At 42.4% G+C, this 23739-nt stretch overlaps 1 protein-coding gene across 4 annotated transcripts in view; it reads left to right on the forward strand.

Annotated features, from left to right (window-relative positions):
* The window catches only part of optn (optineurin), a 42494-nt gene that overhangs the window by 14724 nt on the left and 4031 nt on the right, over window positions 1–23739 (forward strand). For 3 of the 4 annotated variants that reach the window (XM_073066566.1, XM_073066568.1, XM_073066567.1), the window contains exons 5-14: window positions 789–859; window positions 4542–4673; window positions 8145–8328; window positions 9335–9450; window positions 9851–10021; window positions 11867–11960; window positions 13866–14000; window positions 16862–17014; window positions 21295–21437; window positions 22648–22739. In XM_073066566.1, coding sequence (XP_072922667.1) covers window positions 789–859; window positions 4542–4673; window positions 8145–8328; window positions 9335–9450; window positions 9851–10021; window positions 11867–11960; window positions 13866–14000; window positions 16862–17014; window positions 21295–21437; window positions 22648–22739 — 1291 coding nt within the window. The remainder of the gene's footprint in view (window positions 1–788; window positions 860–4541; window positions 4674–8144; window positions 8329–9334; window positions 9451–9850; window positions 10022–11866; window positions 11961–13865; window positions 14001–16861; window positions 17015–21294; window positions 21438–22647; window positions 22740–23739) is intronic. The other variant, XM_073066569.1, reaches the window with a different exon arrangement.

Genomic DNA, 23739 nt, shown 5'->3' on the forward strand with positions numbered 1-23739 from the left:
AGGATTTAAAAGTAATAATACATTGCTTCTAGTAATTTAAATTATTTCAGCATTTTTTAAAAAAAAATATTTTCACTGACATTCTTTGAACTGCTCTTAAAATCTGTTGACATCTAGCAACTTTTAAAGGAACTTTGGGGTCTCTGGCCATGAGTTGTCAAAAGACCATTCTTTGGTGTGTTCTAGTGCTGAGGCATTGGTCTGTTGCCTGAGATCCATTCAGCCCATGTGGACTATTCTGCTTTCCAGGGTGATTCTGACAGCTAGGTTCTGGTTATTACTACAGACCATGAATACCAAATGTGACCATGGCAAAAGTATTGAGGTCCTGAGTTGGTTTAAGTGCTGTCTGGCCTGATATTTCTAAGCTGTTATAAAGTTAGAGTTTTTGAAAATGTTAATGTCAGGTTTTTTTTTGTTTGATTTCAGTTCTAGAAAAGACTCGTAATGAATGTTTTTGTAGCGGTGTGCTACACGCAGCGCTAAAATTATGACACGGAGTCAGTAAACTGCAATCAAAGATAATTTTATTCGAACTTCACAGCCTTGCTTTAAAGCCTCCCTCATCCCGCCCTCCCCGGACGCGGATGCTCTAAGGGACACGTACTCACAAACCCCCGCAGGCTTTTTGCCTTTGTTGCGGACCTGGCCTTTGTGCCTGCGCGCTGGCTATTTGTGAGCCGGTTCGAGTGCGCTAGGAAGTGGGTCGCCACAGTTTCATGTTTAAATGTTTTGGTTTATTTTTCCCATGACATTAATGTCCCTCTCATTGGTTTTCTGTTCTGCAGGAAGCTATGGATGATGCTGAGTTAAAATCAAAGGAATTGGAGTGCAAGGATTCGGACAGTCCTCTAAAAATGCAAGTTACTTGTTGCAGATTACAGATGTAGTCAGACGGCACTGTGGTACAGCTCGTAGAGCTGCTACTTCACAGCTCTAGTGACCCGAGTTCAATCCTGATTTCCATTTTCTCCACCTGTGGGTTTCCTTCCACGTCCCCAGAAGAATGTTGTTTCGTTTAGCTGTATACGTGTGTGTGGTTGAATGACAATTGAACTTGAATTTGTCCACATAAATTAGCCCTAGCGTGCAGGTGAGTGGCGGAATCTGAGGGGGACAATTGGTAAAACAGATTAATCTGAATCAGTGCTTGATGGTTGCCATGGATTTGGTGGGTTGAAAGTGCTTGTTTCTATGCTGTAGGACGCTGACTTGGATTTGAAGGAATGTTTTCTGTTAATTACAATTTTGCTACTCTTTAGCTTATATTGCAGTCTGCACCATTAATACTACAAGACATGGGTGCTGAATTAAGCCATTCAGCACATTGAGTCTGTTCAAGCTGATACCTTTCCCCGTGGTTCTGCCTTCTTTCCATAACCTTTAACACCCTTACTCCTCTATGATATGAACCAATCAACCTCTGCCATCTGCCGTCGATTGAAGTTGTTCAAATATATCTTTTGAAAGATGTCATTTTAAGTATACTATTGAATTTACTTTTATCTTCTCCTAACTTACCAAGTGCAAGTACTGAGTAGAACGTGGATACTGTAACCTACACAGGGAGTAAAAAAAAACACCTACCCAGGTCTGTGAAATACAGTGCATTTAGGTAGAGACGGAGGCCTGAAAGAGATTTGAGAATGTGGACTGGAGAAAGGAATTCTTATGTAAATTGTACGATCCCGCTACTCACTGAAAAACAGGCCAAGAATCAGTGTTCATCAACATGTATATTGAAGCCAAAGAAATTCATGCTCTTGGTTCATTTATCGTTATGTCAGGAAGGCAGCAGCAAAGCATCTTCCAGACTATTCAAGTAATAAATCCCAGTTCTTAACAAGAGCCAAGTGAAATTTCCATAGAATCATCAACTGAAGTTTTACCTAAACTCAAAGATACCTAATGCTGATACCTGATACAACTGGCCTTAAATGCAAGCTAAATCTTGTAGCATAGCTGGGTTACTTGGACCAACATTGGCAGAAAGGGGAAAATACAGCCAAAATGAGACTTGTCACCTTGTGTACTACATTTACAAGAGTGCCTCTCTGGAATTAAACTAGTGGATGTTTGTGGGGTTTCGCTGTGGAAATAATTAAATTACTTACAATCTGACTGGTTTGTTCTGATGCCAGTATGTAATTTCGTTCATAGTTCTGGTGGTCCCTGGTTCACGAAGATGATCAGGTGAATGAAAAGGTTAACCTATGAGGTACTTTAATGGCTCTGGGCCTGTACTTGCTGGAGTTTAGCAGAATGAAGGATGGGATCTCACTGAATATTAAAATGTTTAGATAGAGTGGATGTGGGGAGGATGTTTCCAGTACTGGAGAAATCAAAGGCCATTGCCTCAGAAAACAATGGTGTCCTATTAGAACAGAGATGAGGAGGAATTTCTTTAGCCGGAGGGTGGTGAATGTGTGAAATTCATTGCCACAGAGGCTGTGGAGGCCAAATGGCTAGGTATATTTAAAGTGGAAGTTGATAGGTTCTTTATTTATTTAGAAACACAGCACAGGCGCTACAGGCCTAACCCCACCCAGCAACCCACCTATTTAACCCTACCGTAATCATAGGACAATTTGCAATGACCAACCAACCTATAACAGGTGTGACTTTGGACTGTGTGAAGAAACCAGAGCACCTGGAAGAAATCTGTGTTCACAAAAAGAACGTATAAAGTTGCAGACAGTGTCAGAATTGAACTCCAAACTCTGCCCTGAGCAGTTAATGCAACACTGTTCTAGCTACTCTGTGGCACCCCACGGTAGCGTAGTAAGGGTGTCAGAGGTTTCGGTCAGAAATGGGGTTGAGAGAGATACAAGTCAACCATGATGGAATGGCGCAACAGACTTGATGGGCCAAATGGTCTAATTCTGCTCCTATGTCATGGTAAACTGATTTAAGATGAGAATCCATGGATCTTTATTTTTTGACCCTGGCCTGAAACTGTTTTTGGAATTGATATTTTGACCCTACATGGAGCTGATTCTGAACTACTGAAGCCTCCACTCATAGGAGAGGCAGCAGTTGGGAGGGAGGGAGAATGAAAACAAAATTAATATAAAATTCTTACCAAAGTTCTATTTTTGTTTAGAAAGTTACATAGAACAGTACAGCACAGGAACAGGCCCTTCGGCCAACAATATCTGTGCTGATCATGATGGCATATTAAAGTAGATCGCTTATTTATTGCACATGATTCATATCCCTCCATTCTCTGTATATTCGTGTGTTTATCTAACAGCCTCTTCAACACCAGCATTGTATCTGTTATGATGTACAAAATGTGGCTGCCAGAAATGATCCCACAAATGTCAGCATAATAGGCAGTCTGATTTAAGACCATAAGACATAAGAGCAGAATTAGGCCATTTAGCCCATCTAGTCTGTTCCACCATTCAATCATGGCTGATCCATTTCCCCCTCCACATCCCCACTCCCCGGCCTTTGATGTCCCATAACCCCATAACCTTTGATGTCGTGTCCAATCAAGAACCTATGAATCTCTGGCTTAAGTACATCCAACGACCTGTCCTCCACAGTTGTCTGTGGTATTCCACAAATTTGCCACCCTCTGGATAAAGAAATGTGTCCGCATCTTTTTTTAAATGGATGCCCCGCTATCCTGAGGCTGTGCCCTCTTGTCTTAAACTCCCTCACCATGGGAAGCATCCTTTACACATCTACTCTGTCAAGGCCCTTCAACCTTAAATTTTTCAACGAGATCTTCCCTCATCCTTCTAAATTCCAGTGAGTACAGTTTCGGATCTATCAAACATTCCCTGTTTGATAACTCTTTCATTCTTGGAATCATCCTTGTGAGCCTCTGAACCCTCAATGATGCCAGCACATCTTTTGGTGGAGTTGAGACCAGGGCGAAGTGCACTGCTCTACAATTGCCACCTGACCTGTCAGGTCAACCTGCGAGGGCAGACGGGGACCCCTCCCCAGGTGCGAAAGAGCAACACCCACTCAGTGTTGTAGTGGAATCAGATCTATCTCATTAACTAGCTGTGTGCTAACCAATGCTTCTCTTTTAGAGACTTCCCTCTGAAGATAAAGATTTTAATGATTAGCTTTCTATGTCACATATATTGAAACACATTGAAATGCATCATTTGCTTCAAATTAAATCAGAGGGGACAGTGCTTAGGAGCTGCAAGTGTCGCCACATTTCCAACACCAACATAACGTGCAGAGCTTTGTATGTTTTGGAATGTGGGAGGAAAGTGAAGCACTTTGAGGAAACCCACACAGTCAAGGAGAGAACACACAAACACCTTAACAGCGGAAATCAAACAGCTATCTCACAGCTAGCACTGTAGTGCATTGTGCTAGGCATCTACAATAGGGGGCCACCTTCTAATGAGTGTCTAAACCACTGGATTAATCTCCAGTGGGTTGGGCTTTTGTTTGGAATACGTGAGCTCAAATTATACTTGAGTAATTCACTGCCTGTGGAAAAATAAAGTGAACGTTATACGTAATGTGAAAGGAAGGTTTTAAACAGTGTTTTTTTTACTTTGAAACAGGTCAAAATCTCATGACAATAGTGAAAAATGTTTGTCAGAGGAGCTAACAGTCAGACAACTACTTCATATGCTAAGGGACAAGACTGTGAAGTTGGAAAACCTCGAACATGAATTTCAGTCTTGGAAGGAAAGGTAATGTTTCAAGTGTGCGTGTAACCAAGAAATTAAGCGCAAAAAAAGTGAGAAGTATGAGCATACGATCAATTTCCACAGCAGCCTTGAGGGGCATGAGTGTACTTGTACACAAATCGCTGAAACTTAATGTGACTTACAACAAACAATTAGCAAAGCAACATGTACAAGTGCTGGAGGAGCTCGGCAGGTCAAGCAGCATCTGTGGAAAAGAATAGTTTACATTTCGTGCCGAGACCCCTTCTCGGGACTGAAAAACAAGGGGGTGGGGGGGGAGAAGAGGCCAGAATAAGGAAGTGGGGGTGGGGAAAGAGTATAAGGTTAAAGGTGATAGTTGAAGCCAGGTGGGCAGGGGGAGAGGGAATGAAGTAAGAAGCTGGGAGGTGATAGGTGGACAAGCTGGAGAAGAGCGAATTTGATAGGTGAGGACCATGGGCAAAAACGAAAGCAGAGGAGCACCAGGGGAGGTGATGGGCAGGTGAGAAGGCAAGAGGTTAAGAGGTGTCAAAGTGGTGAATTAAAGGGGGGAGGGAGAATTACCAGACTTCAGAGAAGTGGTCACCAACCTTTTTAAGCCCAAGATCCCCTACCTCGGCCTCAGTAAAAGGCAAGATCGACCCCACATCAATTAGTTACGTGCATGTGCACCAGGGCAGAAAAGACCGGAAATAAAACCCTGCAACCCGGAAGTAGAGATAATATATAAACAATGGGGGTACCCACCCTTTTTTTTTTATGCACTGCGGACCGGTTTAATATTGATAATATTCTTGCGGACCGGCCGATTGGGGGGGAGGGGGGGTGTTAAACATGACCGGAATACAGCGATACTCAAAGCAGGTTCCTTATGTCCAGTCTATTCTAGTTTTCACGGCTCTCTGCTTTTGTCCCGTTTGCTCACATTTTTTGCACTGAGAAAACTCAGCAGGTTCGTCTTTAAGTGCTGTGTGCTTGGACTCAGGGTACTGAAGCAGTTTTGAGACATTGCCTCGTTAGACAGCCTCCGGGCCCGACTTCAGCCTCCCGCCAGACGCCTTGGCCAGGTGCGGCTGGTTGTGGGTGAGGTGAGAGGACAAGGTCAGGGCCGGAGGTCTCCGTACCGGGGCCACGGCGGTCACAGCTGGGACCTTAACATCCAAGGATACACATTGTATCGAAAGGGCAGGCAGATAGGCAGAAGGGGTGGAGTGGCCCTGTTGGTTTTAAAAAAAACTATAATCAAATCCTTAGGAAAAGGTGACATAGAATCATAAGGTGTAGAATCCTTGTGAGTAGACCTAAGAAACTGTTATAGTTAAAAGATCCTGGTGTGAGTTGTATACAGGCTTCTGAATAGTAGCAAAGATGTGGGATACAAAGTCATGGGGGATTTCATTATTCAGGTAGATTGGGAAAATCAGGTTGGTGCCAGATCTCAAGGGGGAATTCGTAGAATGCCTTCAAGATGGCTTTTTAGAGCAGCTTGTAGTTTAGCCTCTCAAGGGGATCAGATATTCTGGATTAGGTGTTATGCAATGGACTGTAATTGATTAGAGAGCTTAAGGTAAAAGAAACCTTAGGGGAATGTGTGATCATAATTTGATAGAATTCACCCTGCAATATGAGAGGGAGAAGCTGAAGTCAGATGTATCAGTATTGTAGTGGAGTAAAGAGAATTACCACGACATGAGAGAGGAATTGGCCGAAGTTTATTGGAAGAAGACACTAGCAGGGATGACGGCAGAGCACGATGGCTGGAATTTCTGGGAGCTTTTTGGAAGGCGCAGGATAGATACATCCCAAAGAAGTTTTAGTATTCTAAAGGCAGGTTGATAAAACTGCGGTGACCAAGGAAGTCAAAGCCAACATAAAAGTTAGAGCATATAATACAGCAAAAATTAGTGGGAAGTTACAGGATTAGGAAACTTTTTAAAAACCAACAGAGGGCAACCAACAAAATCATAAAGGAAAAGATGGAAATCGAAGGTAAGCTAGACAATAATATTACAAAGATATCAAAGTTGTTTTCAGATATATAAAGAGTAAAAGAGGCGAGAAGAGATATTGGGCCACTGGAAAATGATGCTGGAGCAGTAGTAATAGGGAACAAGGAAATGGAAGATGAACTGAATAAATATTTTTCATCAGTCTTCACTCTGTCAGAATATGTCAGAAGTTCAAGTGTGTTGGGGCAGAAGTGAGTGTAATTGCCATTACCAGGGTGAAGGTGATTGTGCGCAGCAGATTGATGGGCCAAATGGCCTAATTCTGCTCCTGATATTACGTTCTTAATGAGGTGTTATGCCTTTCCCTGAAAGTGGCCTCTTGGTGGTGGTAGAGGAGGCCATGGCCCGACATGCTGGAATGGGGATTGGAATTAAAATGGTTGGCCACTGGGAAATTCTGTGGACGTTTCAGGCCAAGAACCTTCATCACAACATGAATGAAGGGTCTTCTCCTGAAAAGTCGACTGTTTATTCCCTTCCACAGATGCTGCCTGACCTGTTGAGTTCCTCCAGTACTTTGTGTTGCTCTGGATTTCAAACATCTACAGAATCTCTGGTGTTCAGATTGAAGATCCCTGCGATTAAAAATCTGACCTATTAGAACCTGAGACTGTATGCTCCATATATTAGAAAAATATATAGATCTCATTGAGGTGAGAAAAATTGTGAAGAATTTGGTGTTTTAAGATCTTTGGGCTTTGTACATGAAAGCACCCAGGCACTGATCAAATTGAACTATCTTAAGCGATGATTATGAAAGAAATTACAGATTTTGGGACACTTGGAGTTGAATAAATCCCAAAGTCCAGCAGTATAACCCAGTGACCCTGGGATTCCCCAGCATTATACTGGACAATGCAGGCTTACAGTAGACAGGCTTGGAGTACGATCAGAAGTCCCATTCCTTTGAAGGGGTTTCCTGATCTGCTTAAAAGAAGAAAAATCAGTTCCAGATTTTTATTTTGGGTTTCAAATTTTCAAATTTTAAAATTTACGCATCTATATGCACAGAGTGGTAGTATAGCAATTATAATGCTTTGCAACACCAGCAACCTGGATTCACCACCGTCTGTAAGGAGTTTGTACATTCTCCATGTGACTACATGGGTTTCCTCTGGGTCCCACATTCCAAAGACGTGAGAGCTAGGAATAGTAAGTTGTAAGCTTCCGATGTTGGTGCTGGAAGCAACGCAACTGTTGTGGACTGTCCCCAGCACACCCTCTGACTGTGTTGGTCATTGACAAGCTGATCTTACTTTCTAAGTGACATATAGTTTAACAGGATGCAAAGCCTCCTCTCAGTGTGGCCCACTAGCAAGACCTTATCAGAGCACACTCTGCCACCTTGGGGCCTGATTCTGGAGCTTGAAAGTCCTGGCTGTGGATAAGTCATTGAGGGGCTGCGTTGGACATCTGGGTGGTGATTAAGTTCTGTTTTTCTTCATTTGATATTAATGTCAATAGTGCAACCTCCAATATTTTGCAGGAATTCAGAACTCTCCAAAGATGTTGAAAGAGTTGACAGTGCAACACAGACTGAAGAAAATGCAGAAGCACAATCTTCATCTGATGCTGACCAGGGATCTGCATCGGAAATTGTGCTTGTTGACATTAAAGAAGAGAATTCTGAAATTGCTGCTCCAGCAAAGGAATCAAATGCTGCAAACCAAGTAAGTACTTTCTATTAAAATTTGTAAAAGCAGATTGCTCAGTCGGCGTGGAAGTGATTAATTCACTGAATTCCTAACAAAACCAGAGGAGATCCATCTGCTATGATCATAGCTGTATGATATATTGTTAAGTTACCCACTAGTCCTAGAGATCAGCCTTGACCTAAACATGGAGTAATGAAAGTTACACTGATGGAAGCAAAAACTTCAGTTGGTAATAAAGCAAAATACAGTAGGTGATGGACATTTGGAAGTATTCGGCAAGTCAGGTCAATAGCATTTCGTCTTTGATTTTGCAAGGTTTCCTTTGCTATACGAGGTGCTGGCCTAGAATTTGCACCTTATTCTCTAGATTGGGACTTGTTTCTAAAGGCATATATTTCAAAAGAGAGACAACTACATCCAGTAGAAATATCCCAGGTCACAATTTTCCCTCAGGCAAGCTAAGTATTGTGCTTTGTTGTTCTTGGGCTCTGATCCAGTATACTGTTAAATATATTAACATTTAACAAGACCCTTCAGGGCTAGAAAGGAAGGGAGAATAAGTACGATGAAGAAGGTGTGGGGAAGTAAGGAATATAAACTGGCAGGTGATACATACATACCTACTACTTGCTTACATAGCAAATCTTCAATTTCCCCAGCTGTAATTCTTTTTAAGAATTTAACAATTCTTCGGTAAAGAGATTAAGTAATGCCTTAATCTGCCAGTAGATGATAAATACCCATGTCATGATTTCACATGAGGAATTTTTGTAAAAACTGACACTATTTTTGCTGGTGAATTTGAAACTAGAACATTAACCTGTATTGAGTGATGTCTTTCATTGTGGAAGCAGTGACTGGCATGTACAACATTGTAATGGTCAAATTGTAACCTCCATAATGTGCATTGAACTGTTCCTCGGAGTAAACTGCTAATAGAGTTAATACCTCTGACATTATAGCAGTTTGATAATTGCATAAAGTTAACAATTATTTTTAAATTGTTTATCTCCATGTACAGAATCCAAATGAGGTTGAAGTATTGAAGTCACAAGTGATGTCATTAGTAAAAGACTTGCAGGAAGTCCAGAGCAAACTGGATGAAGCTGAAGACATGAAGAAGTCTCTTCAAGCAAGGTTAAAAAATATACTTTGTTCATGGATAAATAGATTATGGAGAATTTCAGTTTTTAAAAGTTTTTGCTTAATAGTGGAGTTATGACTGAGGTTGTCAGAATGTTTAGTCTGAGCTGTGTTGCAAATCCACTTGCTTAATATAGCTTACTGATTATCTGCTGATTCAGATTAATTTATTTTCATGTGTACATTGAAGCATTCAACGGAATGTGTTATTTGCATTAACAATCTAAGAATGTGCTGTGCCAACATTGCATACCCACACTGTTCACCAGAATAACACCTGGTTATCCAGCTTGAGTTTTAATAAAAGTTTTGCATTCTTGTAATATGTTGGTTTTTTTTAAGTTTAATACAATTAATCAGTAAGTTAACAAAACTTTAATCATTTCTCTTTCAGATGTCTGGAACTGGAACAAAAGCTGGCTAGCAATCAGGTAGTTATGGAGGATGTGAAGCAACTTAATTATTCCAATGAAAAATTGAAACTGCAAGTGGAAAGCTTACAGTCTGAAGAAAAAATTTTGCAGTCAAAGTTATTCGATGAAAAAGTGGCACTGGCAGAGGAAAAGTGAGTTTGTGTGTGGTTTACTCCAATAAACTGTAATGGGGTTTAAGCTGATCTTGAATTCGTCCATTGTTGAAGGAACACTTGATGACTCTGGATTGAGTTTTGATTTGGCTCTACTGTTATATTCCATTGTTAGCCATGATTACGGCTTGTTTCTGTGTTGGACGACTCTTCATCCCAATTGGTCTCTGCTGACAAAAATGCCCATCTAAGCTTGTCCCATTTGACCCATATTCCTCAAAGCCTGTCCTATCCTGTTTTGACTTCACAATCTACCTTGCTATGACCTTGTACCTTATTGTCTGCCTGTACTGCAGTACTCTGAGTACAATTGTGGGGGAATGGCTTGCTTGCAAACTCTGACCTGGTCTTGAATACACTGCCTTCATATGGTGAGAGTGCTAAGTGCTTGAAGTAACACAAATTGTGAAAAATACTGTGGATTTCGATTAATTGGGACAAATTGGGGCCAGCACATTTTGGCCCAATTAAGCAGCTGCCTCAATTAGCTGGTTTCATAGAAATAGTTAAAAAGATAGAAAAGAAAGACAAATTACTGCTTAACTGAATAACAGATTATGTATTTAAATGAAGTACAGAACAATTTAGAACACTATCAGTTCTACTGGTGATTGTCTGATGGATCTGACGATGACAGGAAACCTGTGCAGGAAAGCTTTTAAAGTGAAAAGGCTGTTGCACTGGGGCAGTTCCATTGTCTCGACCTTGGAAGTCCAGGTCCATTGGGATGAGTAGATGTCACAACTAGGGTCTTTCCTGGTTGCAGTGGATGACTGTGCGTTGTCATGCCCTTCACTCACCACGTAGCACTGCAGGACTGCCTTCCTGGCCATTGGATCTCACTGTAGATCTTATCCAGCCTGTCTGCTGGAGCTGACTGCGCTTGCTAGGCCGGGTATGTCCCTGTCTTACTGGGGTATGAGATCCGCCAGCTAACCTCACCTGGTTTAGCCTGAATGTTGAAGTAATCTACTGGGATATGGCCGCTGTCACATGCAAGCAGGTATTTGGAACCATGGGTGACAGCTGAGTCTCTGATGGAGACCAAAGGTAACATTCACAGTGGTTGTCGATACCCTCAAATTCTTCATAGTTCCTAACATGTTGAAATAGTAAAATTGTTTTATTTTCACTCCCAGCTGTTTCTGCCATTTACAAGTCTGAATCCTTGAAACTGCAATGAGCAAAACTATTCTGTATTGTCTTACTGTTCTCGCCAACTGTCAGTGACAAAAATCACTGCTTTTTGAACACAAACACACACAACTGATGCTACTTAAACTACTCTAAGCACGGTGTAGTGTCTAATGCCCACACAACGTACACGTGACTGATGCTAGTTAGAAAATGTTCAGCAACAGTCTCCTGCTCTGATTAAACAGCATATTGTTCCAAATAAACAAAGGGAATCCCAGCTATCTTCTCAATTTGCTCGTGGTCATATAGAGTTGTCCCAAATAAGCAGCTGCAATTAACTGATGTCCCAGTTAACTGACTCCATTGCACTTGCATAAGTTGCAATTGGTAAGTGCTATGTTCAGAATTGAAAAGTCAGGCAGACAGGGAGAACAAAGCTGCTATGTGAGCTATAAATGCAAGAGATTCTTCAGATGTTGGAAATACAGAGTAACACACAAAATGCCAGAGGCGCTCAGCAGGTCAGGCAGCATCTATAGAGAGGAATGAACAGTTGACGTTTCAAGCTAAGACCTTTCATTAGGATTGCTGTGTGAATTATTTTGAGTAAAACAGGTTTTCATTTAATTAGTTCTGATTGAAATTGCTAATTTTGAGTAATGCTTTCTTCTGGTTCTTCTGAAATAGGAGAAAACTTACACAAATGCAAGCTGCCTATGATACTTTGTTTAAAGACTATGGCAATTTGTTGAAGACTGATGAAGAAATGAAAATTAGAGAGGTATGTTTAATGTTTGGGAAATGGCTCTCACTTTCACCATTATGTAGGTCTGTAAAATATACAGCACTATATTACACAATGATTTTACAGAAATAAGCCGGAGTAAGTACACTAATTCTAGGTTTCAGGCATACGTTTATTTTTGTTCCTGACACTTAAGTAGCATGGTGGCTCTGTACTTGCAATTTATTTATTTATGAGTTGCATACAGAGTTAACAGATTTGACATAAACTATCTTGCATAGTTGGTTTTTGGTTCCACTGGTATATAATTGCACTGAAATACCTTCAGTCTGATTAACTTTCCATTATAGAAGATTCATTTTACTTCTATTAGAACTCTAGTTGTCTGTTCTAAACATAGGAGCTTTCTGCACTCCTGCACAATGTTAAGTCACCTGATAGCACTGATGTACGTTGGCTAGACAAACTTTATTTCATTGTGGTTATTATTTTAGAGTTGCTTCTGAGGTATAATGCCAAGCAGATTCACACTTCACAAGTGAAGGAAATTGGGCAGAGGCAGGTGGGTGTGGGGTTGCCACTCGGTAAAGCAGCCAGCGTAATCAAAGACTCCACCCACCTCGTGCATTCTCAAAAGTACTACCACCGGGCTCAGGGAAAGCTATTCTGCTGTGTAAGACTATTGAATGTCTCCTCACTACAATAGGATTCTTGACCTCTGTCTACCTTGTCATGACCTTGCACTATATTGCCTACTTGCACTGCACTTCCTTTGTAACTGTAACAGACACAAAGGAGGAGCTCAGGCAGCCCCTATGGAAAGGAATAAAAAGCTAAAGTTTCAAGCCAAGACCTTCCTGATGAAGGATCTTGACCTAAAACATCGGCTGTTTGTTCCTCTCCATGGATGCTGCCTTAAGATTTAGGATGGAGATGAGAACTGCTTTTCCCAGAGAGTGGTGAATCTGTGGAATTCTCTGCCCAATTAAGCAGTGCAAACGGCCTCAGTAAATATATTTAAGACAAGGTTGGATAGATTCTTGCATAGTAGGGGAATTGAGGGTTATGGGGAAAAGGCAGGTAGGTGAGAGATGAGTCCATGGCCAAATCAGCCATGACTAATGAATGGCGAAGCGAGCTCGATGGGCCAGATGGCCTACTCCTGCTCCTATTTCTTACGTTCTTATGTTGAACAATTTCATAATTGACATCAACTTATTTTTATAGTGATTATTGGGATTTCTGCAGATATTTTGGGGTGTGGTTTTGAGTTGAATTTATGCTATAATTATTGGTCCTCAAACAGTTTTGCTATGCAATGAGATTGTTAAGAAGTTGGAGTGCAGAAAAGAATGTCAAGTTAAAGAATGGCAAAAATGTCTTGACAAATCGGACATGTTTAGCTGGTTTGAACATTTCAGGAATAGCTTTTCTTTCAAACCTTGATTTTAATTCTGCTGTGCCTGATGGGAGGGTGGGATAAGAGAGAATGTCCAGGTGAGTGGGGTCTTTGATTATGCTGGATGCTTTACTGAGGCAGTGAGAAGTATAACAGAATCCATCAAGGAAGGCTGAAGCCTGTGATGTTAAATTACCTGTTTTTTGCGATACTGTTTGTGGGCATTTATAATTTGCATATTGGCTGCCACAATCCCCATGCCAACTCATTTATACATTATTCAATTTTTTGACCCTGGACCCTTATGGAAAAAGGGTTACCTAGTAGAGGCCTTTAAAGTTGATAAAGTTTTAAAGTATTACCACAATCTAATTTTTGAAATAAATACAATTCACTAACCCAACGATACACAAAAATGAGTATTGAATCATTGCTTAAATATTCTATTTAACTTGGTATCTAAGTCTGGAATCTGAAAGTCTTTCTGTTGGCACTTAGCAATAATATGTTAAATTTGAAATCCATTTTGATGTTTTTGACAGAGTAAACAGAAGGAAACACTGTCTGGACTTACTGCTGAGCTGACTGCTGCTAAAAGGACGATGGAAGAGAACCAGAAAACAGTTAATCAGCTGCAGCAAACTGTTGCCCAGCAAGCTGAGCAGTTAAGTGTGCAGGTTAGATTGAGATTTGAACTTTTGCATTGGTACCTTTTTAAATAATACTAACTGAAATTTCTGTCTCTACCAAATGTTTGCTAGTGCCACTGATTTCAGTTAATTAAACAGATTATCTAACTCTATAAAGCTAATTGTACACACAGACCAGGGTCAGCTTGTTTATTACCATTGAAACAAGGGACCCCACGGAGATGGATATGTAGTTGTTAAAGTAATAATCAGGAACCAATATAGCAGTGTAGTTCTGTTTGTAGCAAGTGAATGATAAGACGTGTTTGAAGATTGAGTTTAGTTTTATATGTAGTCACTAAACTGTATTTGTATTGGCTTTGGTTTATTATTATCATGATAATACACTTGTCCACTGCTGCACTCCCTTCTGCAACACTTACAAAGCTACCCTTCGGCCAGCTTTTGGAAAATCATATCACTCTTCAATCCGGCTTCTGCCAATGTACATGCAAAAACTGAAACTGGCCATAGTTAAAACCGTCCACAGTTGGTCCAACCAGTCGGCCTCCGTGCTTCAGGACTGCTTCGATGATGTCAACTGAAATGTCTTCCATGATGAGGATGTCTCCAAGTTCTCTGATGGAGTCACGTGCTTCTTCTGGAAGATCAATGACGATGTTGTTCCCCAGAAGTCAGTCAGGGTCTTCCCAAACCAGAAACCCTGGATTAATAGTTCTGTGCGAGTAGCACTTACCACGCAACATCAAGCTCACATTGCTGGCAATCATCTAGAGCTCAAGAAAAGCAGCTCTAGTCTGCGCAAAGCTAACAAGGCTGCAAAACAACAATATAGGTAGAAGATTGAGTCAAGATTCACAACGAATAGCACACGTGACTTGTGACAAGGGCTGCATACTATTGCATACTTCAAAGCCAAACATGGTGTTGCCGCCAAGATCGCTGCCTCTCTCCCAGATGATCTCAATCGCTTTTATGCTCGGTTCAATGTCGCTAACTCTGAACGTCTGAGGAAAGCCACCGCTACAACTTGCATCCTGGACATCTCTGAGGCTGAGGTAGCAGATGCTTCCAACGAGTGGACAGTCGCAAAGCTGCGGAACCAGACGGCATCCCAGGGTGAGTACCTGGGATTTGCGCAGCACAACCAACAGGTGTGTTTACAGACATTTTTAATCTCTCCCTCTCCCAGTGTAGAGTGCCCTCCTGCTTCAAATTATCCACCATTGTCCCTCCACCAAAAAAGACCAAGGTAACATGTCTGAATGACTGGCGCCCTGTTGCACTCACCTCAATAATAAGCAAATGCTTTGAGAGGCTGGTCAAGGATTACACCTGCAGCTTGCTACCACCCAAACTGGACTTCCCACAATTCGCATACCGACACAACCGATCGACAGATGATGCAATAGCCACAGCTCTACACACTGTCCTTATGTACCTGGAGAAGAAGAATGCTTATGTGAGAATGCTGATCTTGGACTACAGTTCAGCATTCACCACCATAATTCCATCCAGGCTCCACAAGAAGCTCAGAGACCTTGGCCTTGACCCTGCCTTGTGCAGCGGGATCCTGGACTTCCTGTTAGATCGCCAGCAGGTGGTAAGCGTGGGCTCCCTCACCTCCACCCTCTGACTCTCAATACAGGAGCCTCTCAGGGCTGCATACTGAGTTCCATCTTTACCCCCTGTATACCCATGACTGTATCGCCACCTACAGCTCTAATCTGCTAATTAAATTTGCCGATGACACTACATCTCAAACAATAATGAGGTGGCTTACAGGGAAGTCATCTCTCCGACACAGTGTTATCAAGAAAACAACCTCTCCCTCAAACAAAGGAGCTGGTTGTGGATCACAGGAGGAATGGAGACCGGCTAACCCCTATTGACATCAATGGATCTGGTGTTGAGAGGGTAAACAGCTTCAAGTTCCTTGGCATCCACATCACCGAGGACCTCAATGGTCTGTGCACTCCAGCTGTGTGGTGAAAAAGGCACAACAGCGCCTCTTTCACTTCAGACAGTTGAAGTTTGGTATGGGCCCCCAAATCCTAAGAACTTTCTACAGGGGCACAATTGAGAGCATCCTGACTGGCTGTAACACTGCCTAGTATGGGAACTGTACCTCCCTTAATTGCAGGACTCGGCAGAGTGGTGTGGACAGCCCAGCGCATCTGTAGTTGTGAACTTCCCACGATTGTGGAACGTTATAAGGACAGGTGTGTAAAAAGGGCCCGTAGGATCATTGGGGACCTGAGCCACCCCAAATAGAACCTATTCCAGCTGCTACATCCAGGAAGCAGTACTGCAGCATAAAAAGCCAGGACAAACAGGCTCCGGGACAGCTTCTTCCACCAGGCCATCAGACTGATGAACTCATGCTGATTTGAGTGAACTCTATATTACATCAAATGTTCTATTTATTATAAATTACTATGATTGCACATTGCACATTTAGATGGATACATAATGTAAAGATTTTTACTCATGTATGTGAAGGGTATAAGAAATAGTTCAATCCGTTGAAAAGCTTGTCTTGCATACTGTAATATCATAGCACAGTGCATTGAGATAGAATATGGTAAAAAAAAATAGTGTAGAATAAAGTCTAAAAGCTACTGGAAAAACATACTGCACAGGTAAAGTGCAAGATTATAACAAAGTAGATTGTGAAACTAAGAGTTCTGTTCAGGAGCCTAATAGTGGGATAGAAACTGTCTTAGCACTTGGTGGTACATGCTTTCAGGCTTTTGTATCTTCTGCCTGATGGGAGAGGGAGGAGAAGTGAGAATCTCCAGGTTTTCTAAAGTTGAGGATTTTCTAAAAGTTTGTGTCATTCATTATCAGAAAATCTGTTTTGTGTTGTGTATTTTTGTTTTATTCAGAAGCAACAGAATGCGACTTTGGTTGGCATCTCTGCTCAGTTAGAAATGGCTGAGAAAGCCTTGGTGGAAAAGCAACAAAAGATTGATGTAATGAAACAGACCATCATCAAACAGGAAGAAGAAATGGAAACCGTGGCTGTATTCAAAGCGCAGGTGAAGTGCAAATCTTGGTATCAGACACTGCTTGATGTCAGAGTACACTTGTATGTGACCAAGTGTAGGCTTGAATTATCAACGTATCTAGCTTCAAGTAATTGCTGTAATTGATTGGTAGAAATGTTTCAAGTTCTCATATTATCCTTGGTTTGGTATAGTAGAATAACTACCAGTTGCCAGAATGTGCACATTATGATTTAAGCTATGAATCAAGTGGACTTTCACATGAAAATTGCACTTCAGCAGAAACCCGATACAGCTAATTTCATGATTATATTGGAAGAATCTATTTTTCAATGTATTTAGTGGGTTTTCAAAAATAGCACATGTATGTCAGGTGTTAAATGAAAAACAATCTCCTGATTTTGTTTAAATTTCTGCAGGTTCAAATTTTAAACTTTCTAAAGCAAGTTTCAATTTTTATGCTGTGCAAACTTAATGGAAGTATTCTAAATTCCGAAGGCTCAAATATTCCAGTTTGTATTTTGAAATTGATATTAAAATGAATCAGACTGTAAATAACAACTCCCAAAGGTTTAAAGCCTTCCTCATTTTTTTAAAATCATAATCAGTTCAGCAAGTTGCAAGATAACAACAAAATGCAAAAGCCAGAAGTGATCTGAGTTGTGCAGATATATCTGTCTTGGAAATACTGGGATAAGACAAGTCGTTCAATGTCCAAGATTTCTAATGGTTTAAGTGTCAATCGTTTTCAGTATCTGTTTTGGTGTATATTTGTTTTATTCAGAATGCAAAATGCTAATTTGGTTGACAATCTAAATAAAGCAAAATATACAACAGCAAAGCAGACCTTTGATAACAGTTGACACTTAACCTTTTAGAAAACAGAATGTGTATACAAATATCTAGTAAAAGCAAACGTGCGGATAATAGTCACAGAGCAATACAGTACTGCAACAAGCCCTTGAGCCCAACTAGCCCATGCCAATCATGGTGCCCACCCATCCAGTGCCAATTTCCTGTAATGGACCCACACCCCTTGTATCTATCCAAGTACTTCAGTGTTACTATTGTATCCAGTTTCATCCATGTGACAAGTTAACCCACTAATCCGTACATCTTTGGAATGTGAAAGGAAACTGGAGCAACCGACGGAAACTTTTATGGTCCCAGGGTGAACATACAGATTCCTTATAGACTGCGGTGGAATTGAATGAGACTAGCTGGCGCTGTATACCGTTAACCTAACTGCCATACTACCATAATGTCCCATTCTCCAGTTGATCGGGAAATGCCCAGGTGGGATCTGAACATGGGGAAGTTAATATCATGGAATGACTTGCTATTGAAAATGATCAGAATCTGGACGATGGTGTAATGCATAAACAATGTTATAAGTTACAATAAGAAATATACACAATATTAAGTAGTACAAAAACTAAGATGTTCATGGTCCATTCAGAAATTTATTACCGAGGGGAAGACGCTGTTCCTAAAATATTAAGTGTCTTCAGCCTCCTGTCCCTCCTCTCTGGTAGCAATAAGAAGAGGGTATATCCTTGATTGTGTGGGTCCTTAAAGATGGATACCGGCTTTCTGAGACATCACCTATTGACGGTGTCCTTTGGTGTTCCTCCTGGAACACCGGGTGGGGAGGCTAGTGCGCCTGGTGAAGCTTGGCTGAGTTTACAACCCACTGCAGCTTTGTATGATCTTGTTCATTGGAACCTCGGTATTGGACTGTGATGCAACCAGTCAGAATGCATTACATGTACAGCAATTTGTTAAGCTCTTTGGTGACACATCAGATGTCCTCAAACTCGTAATGAAATTTAGCAGCTGTTGTGCCTTCATAATTGCATCAATATGTTGGATAGATCTTCAGAGATGTTGACACCCATGAACTTGAAGCTGCTCACCCTTTCCAAGTCAAGTCACTTTTTATTGTTATTTCGACCATAAACTGCTGGTACAGTCCACAGTAAAAATGAAACAACGTCTCTCCAGGGCCGTGGTGCTACATGAAACAACACAAAACTACACTAGGCTTTGTGAGACAACTCAAGGCTACACTAGACTATGTAAAACAACACAAAAACTACACTAGACTACAGATCTACACAGGACTACATAAAGTGCACAAAACAGTGCAGGGCAGTACAATAAATAATAAACAAGACAGTAGGCACAGTAGAGGACAAATTTCAATATAATAATAAACAATGTAGATGTCAGTCTGGACTCTAGGTATTGAGGAGTCTGATGGCTTGGGGGAAGAAACTGTTGCACAGTCTGGTTGTGAGAGCCTGAATGCTTCGGTACCTTTTGCTAGATGGCAGGAGGGAGAAGAGTTTGTATGAGGGGTGCGTGGGGTCCTTCACAATGCTGTTAGCTTTGCGGGTGCAGCGTGTGGTGTAATGGCGGGAAGAGAGGCCTGGATGATCATCTCAGCTGACCTCACTCTCTGCTGCAGAGTCTTGCGACCTGAGACTGTGCAAACCAGGCAGTGATGCAGCTGTTCAGGATGATCTCGATACAACCGCTGTAGAATGTGATGAGGGTGGGGGGTGGGAGATGGACTTTTCTCAGCCTTCACAGAAAGTAGAGACGCTGCTGGGCTTTCTTGGCTATGGAGCTGGTGTTGAGGGACCAGGTGAGATTCTCTGCCAGGTGAACACCAAAAAATATGGTGCTCTTAACTATCTCAACGGAGGAGCCGTCAATATTCAGCAGAGGGTGGTCACTCTGCTCTCCTGAAGTCAACAACCATCTCTTTTGTTTTGTTCACATTCAGATACAGATTGTTGGCTCTGCACCAATCCATTAGCCAATGCACCTCTTCTCTGAATGCTGACTCATCGTTCTTGCTGATGAGACCCACCACGGTCGTGTCATCAGTGAACTTGATGATGTGGTTTGAGCTGTGTGTTGTATCACAGTCATGGGTCAGCAGAGTGAACAGCAGTGGACTGAGCACACAGCCCTGGGGTGCTCCCGTGCTCAGTGTGATGCTGTTGGAGATGCTGCTCCCGATCCGGACTGACTAAGGTCTCCAATCAGGGAATCTAGGATCCAGTTGCAGAGGGAGGTGTTCAGGCCCAGCAGTTTCAGCTTTCCAATCAGGTGCTGAGGAATGATTGTGTTGAATGCTGAGCTGAAGTCTAGGAACAGCATTTGAACGTATGTGTCTTTTTTTGTCCATGTAGATGGGGGCCTCTGTTGAGCGGTTGGGATAATACGTGAACTGCAGGGGGTCCAGTGAGGGGGGTAGCAGGGTCTTGATGTGCCTCATGACGAGCCTCTTGAAACATTTCATGATCCCTTGACAATATTCTCTTGATTGCCCCTTCCTGATGTTTACAATCAGTTCCTCGGTCTTGCTGATATTGAGTGCAAGGTTGTTGTTGCGACACCACTCAACCAGCCAGTCTATGTCCTGTATGCTGCCTCGTCACCATCTGAGACAAGATGGTGACTATGAACCTATCAGGTGGTTGTAAAAATCTTTTTGGTCCACGTGAATTGATGAAGGATGATCCTTGCTGACTTGTATCCAACTCTGGTACACAGCAATCTGAACAACTTTTTACTGTGCTCTAGAACAGACAGCAAGCCAATTTGACATTGGCAAGCAATGCTCCCTCATTGACAAAACCCAGATTGTTTAGGAGAAAATATTAGTTGGCTTAAAAAAAATAACGTGTTTGCAGGTCAGGCAGCATCTTTGAATGGGAATAAATAGTAGTTATTTTGGGCTAAGGCCCTTCGGGACTGGAAAGGAAGGGAGCAGGTCAAAATAAGGTAGGGGGTGGGGTAAATATTACAAGCTGGCAGATGATAAGTGAGACCAGTTTGAGGGGTAAGGTGGGTGGGGGTAGCGGAATGAAACATGAAGCTGGGAGGTGATGGATAGAAAAGCTTAAAGTGCTGAAGAAGAAGGAATCTGATAGAGTGGACTGTGGGGGGGGGGGGGGGGGGGAAGAGGAGCAGGAACACCAGAGGGACAAGTGAGTAGAAGAGAAGTGGTAAGAGGGGAGCCAGAACGAGAATGGAAAAAGGAGGGAAGGGGAGAAATTACCAGAAGTTAAAGAAATTGACGTTTATCCTGTCACACTAGAGGCTACCTAAGCTGGCTTGGGAAGTGTTGCTTTTCCAACCTGAGAGTGGCCTTCCAGCAGTAGAGGAGGACGTGGGCCGACACATTGTAATAGGATGTAAATTAAAAAGGGTGGCCACCAGGAAAGCAGTGTTGGGCTTGTGTTGCAATACTTAATAGTTGCAGAAGAAATGCATCTGAAATGTCCACCTTTCTGTAGGCTGAAGTGTACAGCGCAGATTTCCATGCTGAGAGAGCAGCTCGAGAGACAATTCATGCAGAAAAGGAGGCCATGGCTGAAAGGCTGGACCGGCTGATGAAAGAAAACACACAACTGAAGGAAGAACTGGACACACTTGGCAGGTATTGATTTAAACCACATCCCAGTAAACACAAGCCAAATATTTTGAGGACATTTTGTCTTTTAGGCCTTTTCTCCCAGTTTTATGATTATTTCTGTTTCAGTTTCATCGTATGTAGAGCAAAACATACAGTGAAATGCATTGTTTACATTAACAGCCAACACACCCAACTATGTGTTGGGGGCAGCTCGCAAGTGTGCTACATATTTCCATTTCCAACTCCAACACCAACTTAGTGTGCCAACCATTACAACAGAACAACACAAACAAAACAAGAGAATCTGCAGGTGCTCGAAATCCAGAGCAACGCACACAAAATGCTGGAGGAGCAGAGCAGGTCAGGTAGCATCTATGGAAAGGAATTAAGAGTTGACAATTTGGGCTGAGACCTTTCAGGCCACCAAAACCCCTTTTCCACCCTCCCATCCACCGACTTACACAGACGGTCCTCCAACCCATGACCAGCTACCTCCGGAATCTCGTGGAGGATTAAATTATTTTCCTATTTTTCAATTAGTTCAGGGTTTATAAACATTAAATGTAGTTAACTGTTAAAGCTATCTTAATAATATACCTTGGTTTGCTGTGGGAGAAAACTAATCATTTTTTGCTGTAAATCTTTGAGCATCTAACAACCCAACCTTTACTCTCGTGAAATATTAACATAGAAGAGTACAGCACAGTACAGGCTCTCTGGCCAATCATGTTGCGCTGACTCTCAGTCCACTCCACAATCAAAATAACCTTTTCCACACAAGCTTCTATTCTTCTTTCATCCATGTGCCTATCTTAAAAATCTTAAATGCCCTGAATACCCCTGCCTATACCACCAACCTAGGCTAGACATTCCACTCAACCACCACTCTGTTTTTTAAAAAAAAAAACTGAAGCTATCTCTGACATCTACTTGTACTTTCTTCCAGTCACCTTAAAATTACAATCCTTGTGTTAACCGTTTCTGCCCTAGGGGATAAAATCTCTGGCTGTCCACTCAATCTATGCTTCCTCATCTTATACACCTCAAGTTACCTTGTCATCCTCCTTTGCTCCACAGTGAAAAGCTCCAGCTTGCTCAGCCTATCCTCATAAGGCAAGCCCTCTAATCCAGGCAGCGTCCTAGTAAATCTTTCAAAGAACTGTAACTTATGATGCTATAGACCAAGAGCTGGGAAGTGGGGAAATTTGATCCTGTGTATGTTCTGTTGAATTAGCAGGCAGTCTTTAGCAGAACTTCAGCGCCGGCATGGAAGTTGTGGGCCAATGACTGAGGATGATGATGCATTACAGCAGCAGGGAGTGCGAGGTAAAAGCTTTGCATATTCTAAATGTGCTTCTTCGTACTACTAACTAACTATATTGATGTAAGGTAGTGGTCACCATCCTTTTTAAGCCCAAGATCCCCTACCTCGGCCTTAGTGAAAGGCAAGATCGACCCCAGATCAATTAGTTACATGCATGCGCACCGGGGCAGAAAAGACCAGAGGTAAAACCCCGCAACCCGGAAGTAGAAAAATGCATAAACATCAGGGGTACCCACCGTTCTTTGCACCGCGGGCCAGTTTAATATTGACAATATTCTTGCAGACCGGCTGATGGGGGTGTTAAACACAACGAGAATACAGCGATACTCGAAGCAGGTTCCCTATGTCCAGTCTATTTTGCAATTTAGTTTTCGCAGCTCTCGGCACTTAGCTGCTGTCCCGCGCTGCTCACGTTTTTTCCACTCTCAAAACTCAGCGGGTTTGTCTTTAAGTGCAGGGTGCTTGGACTCAGGGTACTGAAGCAGTTTTGAGGGCTTCATTGCCTCATTAGACAGCCTCCCAGCCCAAACTGCAGCCTCCCGCCCGCCAGCCGCCTTGGCCGGGTGCGGCTGGTCTTGGGTAGGGTGAGAGTACAAGGTCAGGGCCAGAGGTCCCCGTGCCGGGGCTGCGGCGGTTGCAGTCCAGAGAGAGAGCGAGTGAGGAGTGCGACAGGGTGTGCGCCCGCCCCCCCCCTTGTAGGACCTATCAGCCGACAAAAGTTTGTTTCAGTAGATCGCAGCGCGGTAGCTGCTCTGCTACTTACGAAACCGAGCCCGAATTAGGTCGTCTGCGAATATTTTAGCACCCGGTTCCCCATGAACATTTGGTGTACTAAACAGGTTTGGAGGCAGTGCCCATCTGTCCATGCTCCAGGCCGGTACCAACGGCACTTCCCGCCGGCCGCGCGAGGCCAACCAGTGATCCCTGGCGCGAGGCGACTGATGACCTCGTGTGCGTTCAAGTTCGACAGTGGGCGTGGCAGGGAATGAGGAAAGGTGCCGC

The sequence above is a fragment of the Hemitrygon akajei genome, chromosome 14, assembly GCF_048418815.1.
Source record: "Hemitrygon akajei chromosome 14, sHemAka1.3, whole genome shotgun sequence".
NCBI classification, from domain to species: Eukaryota; Metazoa; Chordata; class Chondrichthyes; order Myliobatiformes; family Dasyatidae; genus Hemitrygon; species Hemitrygon akajei.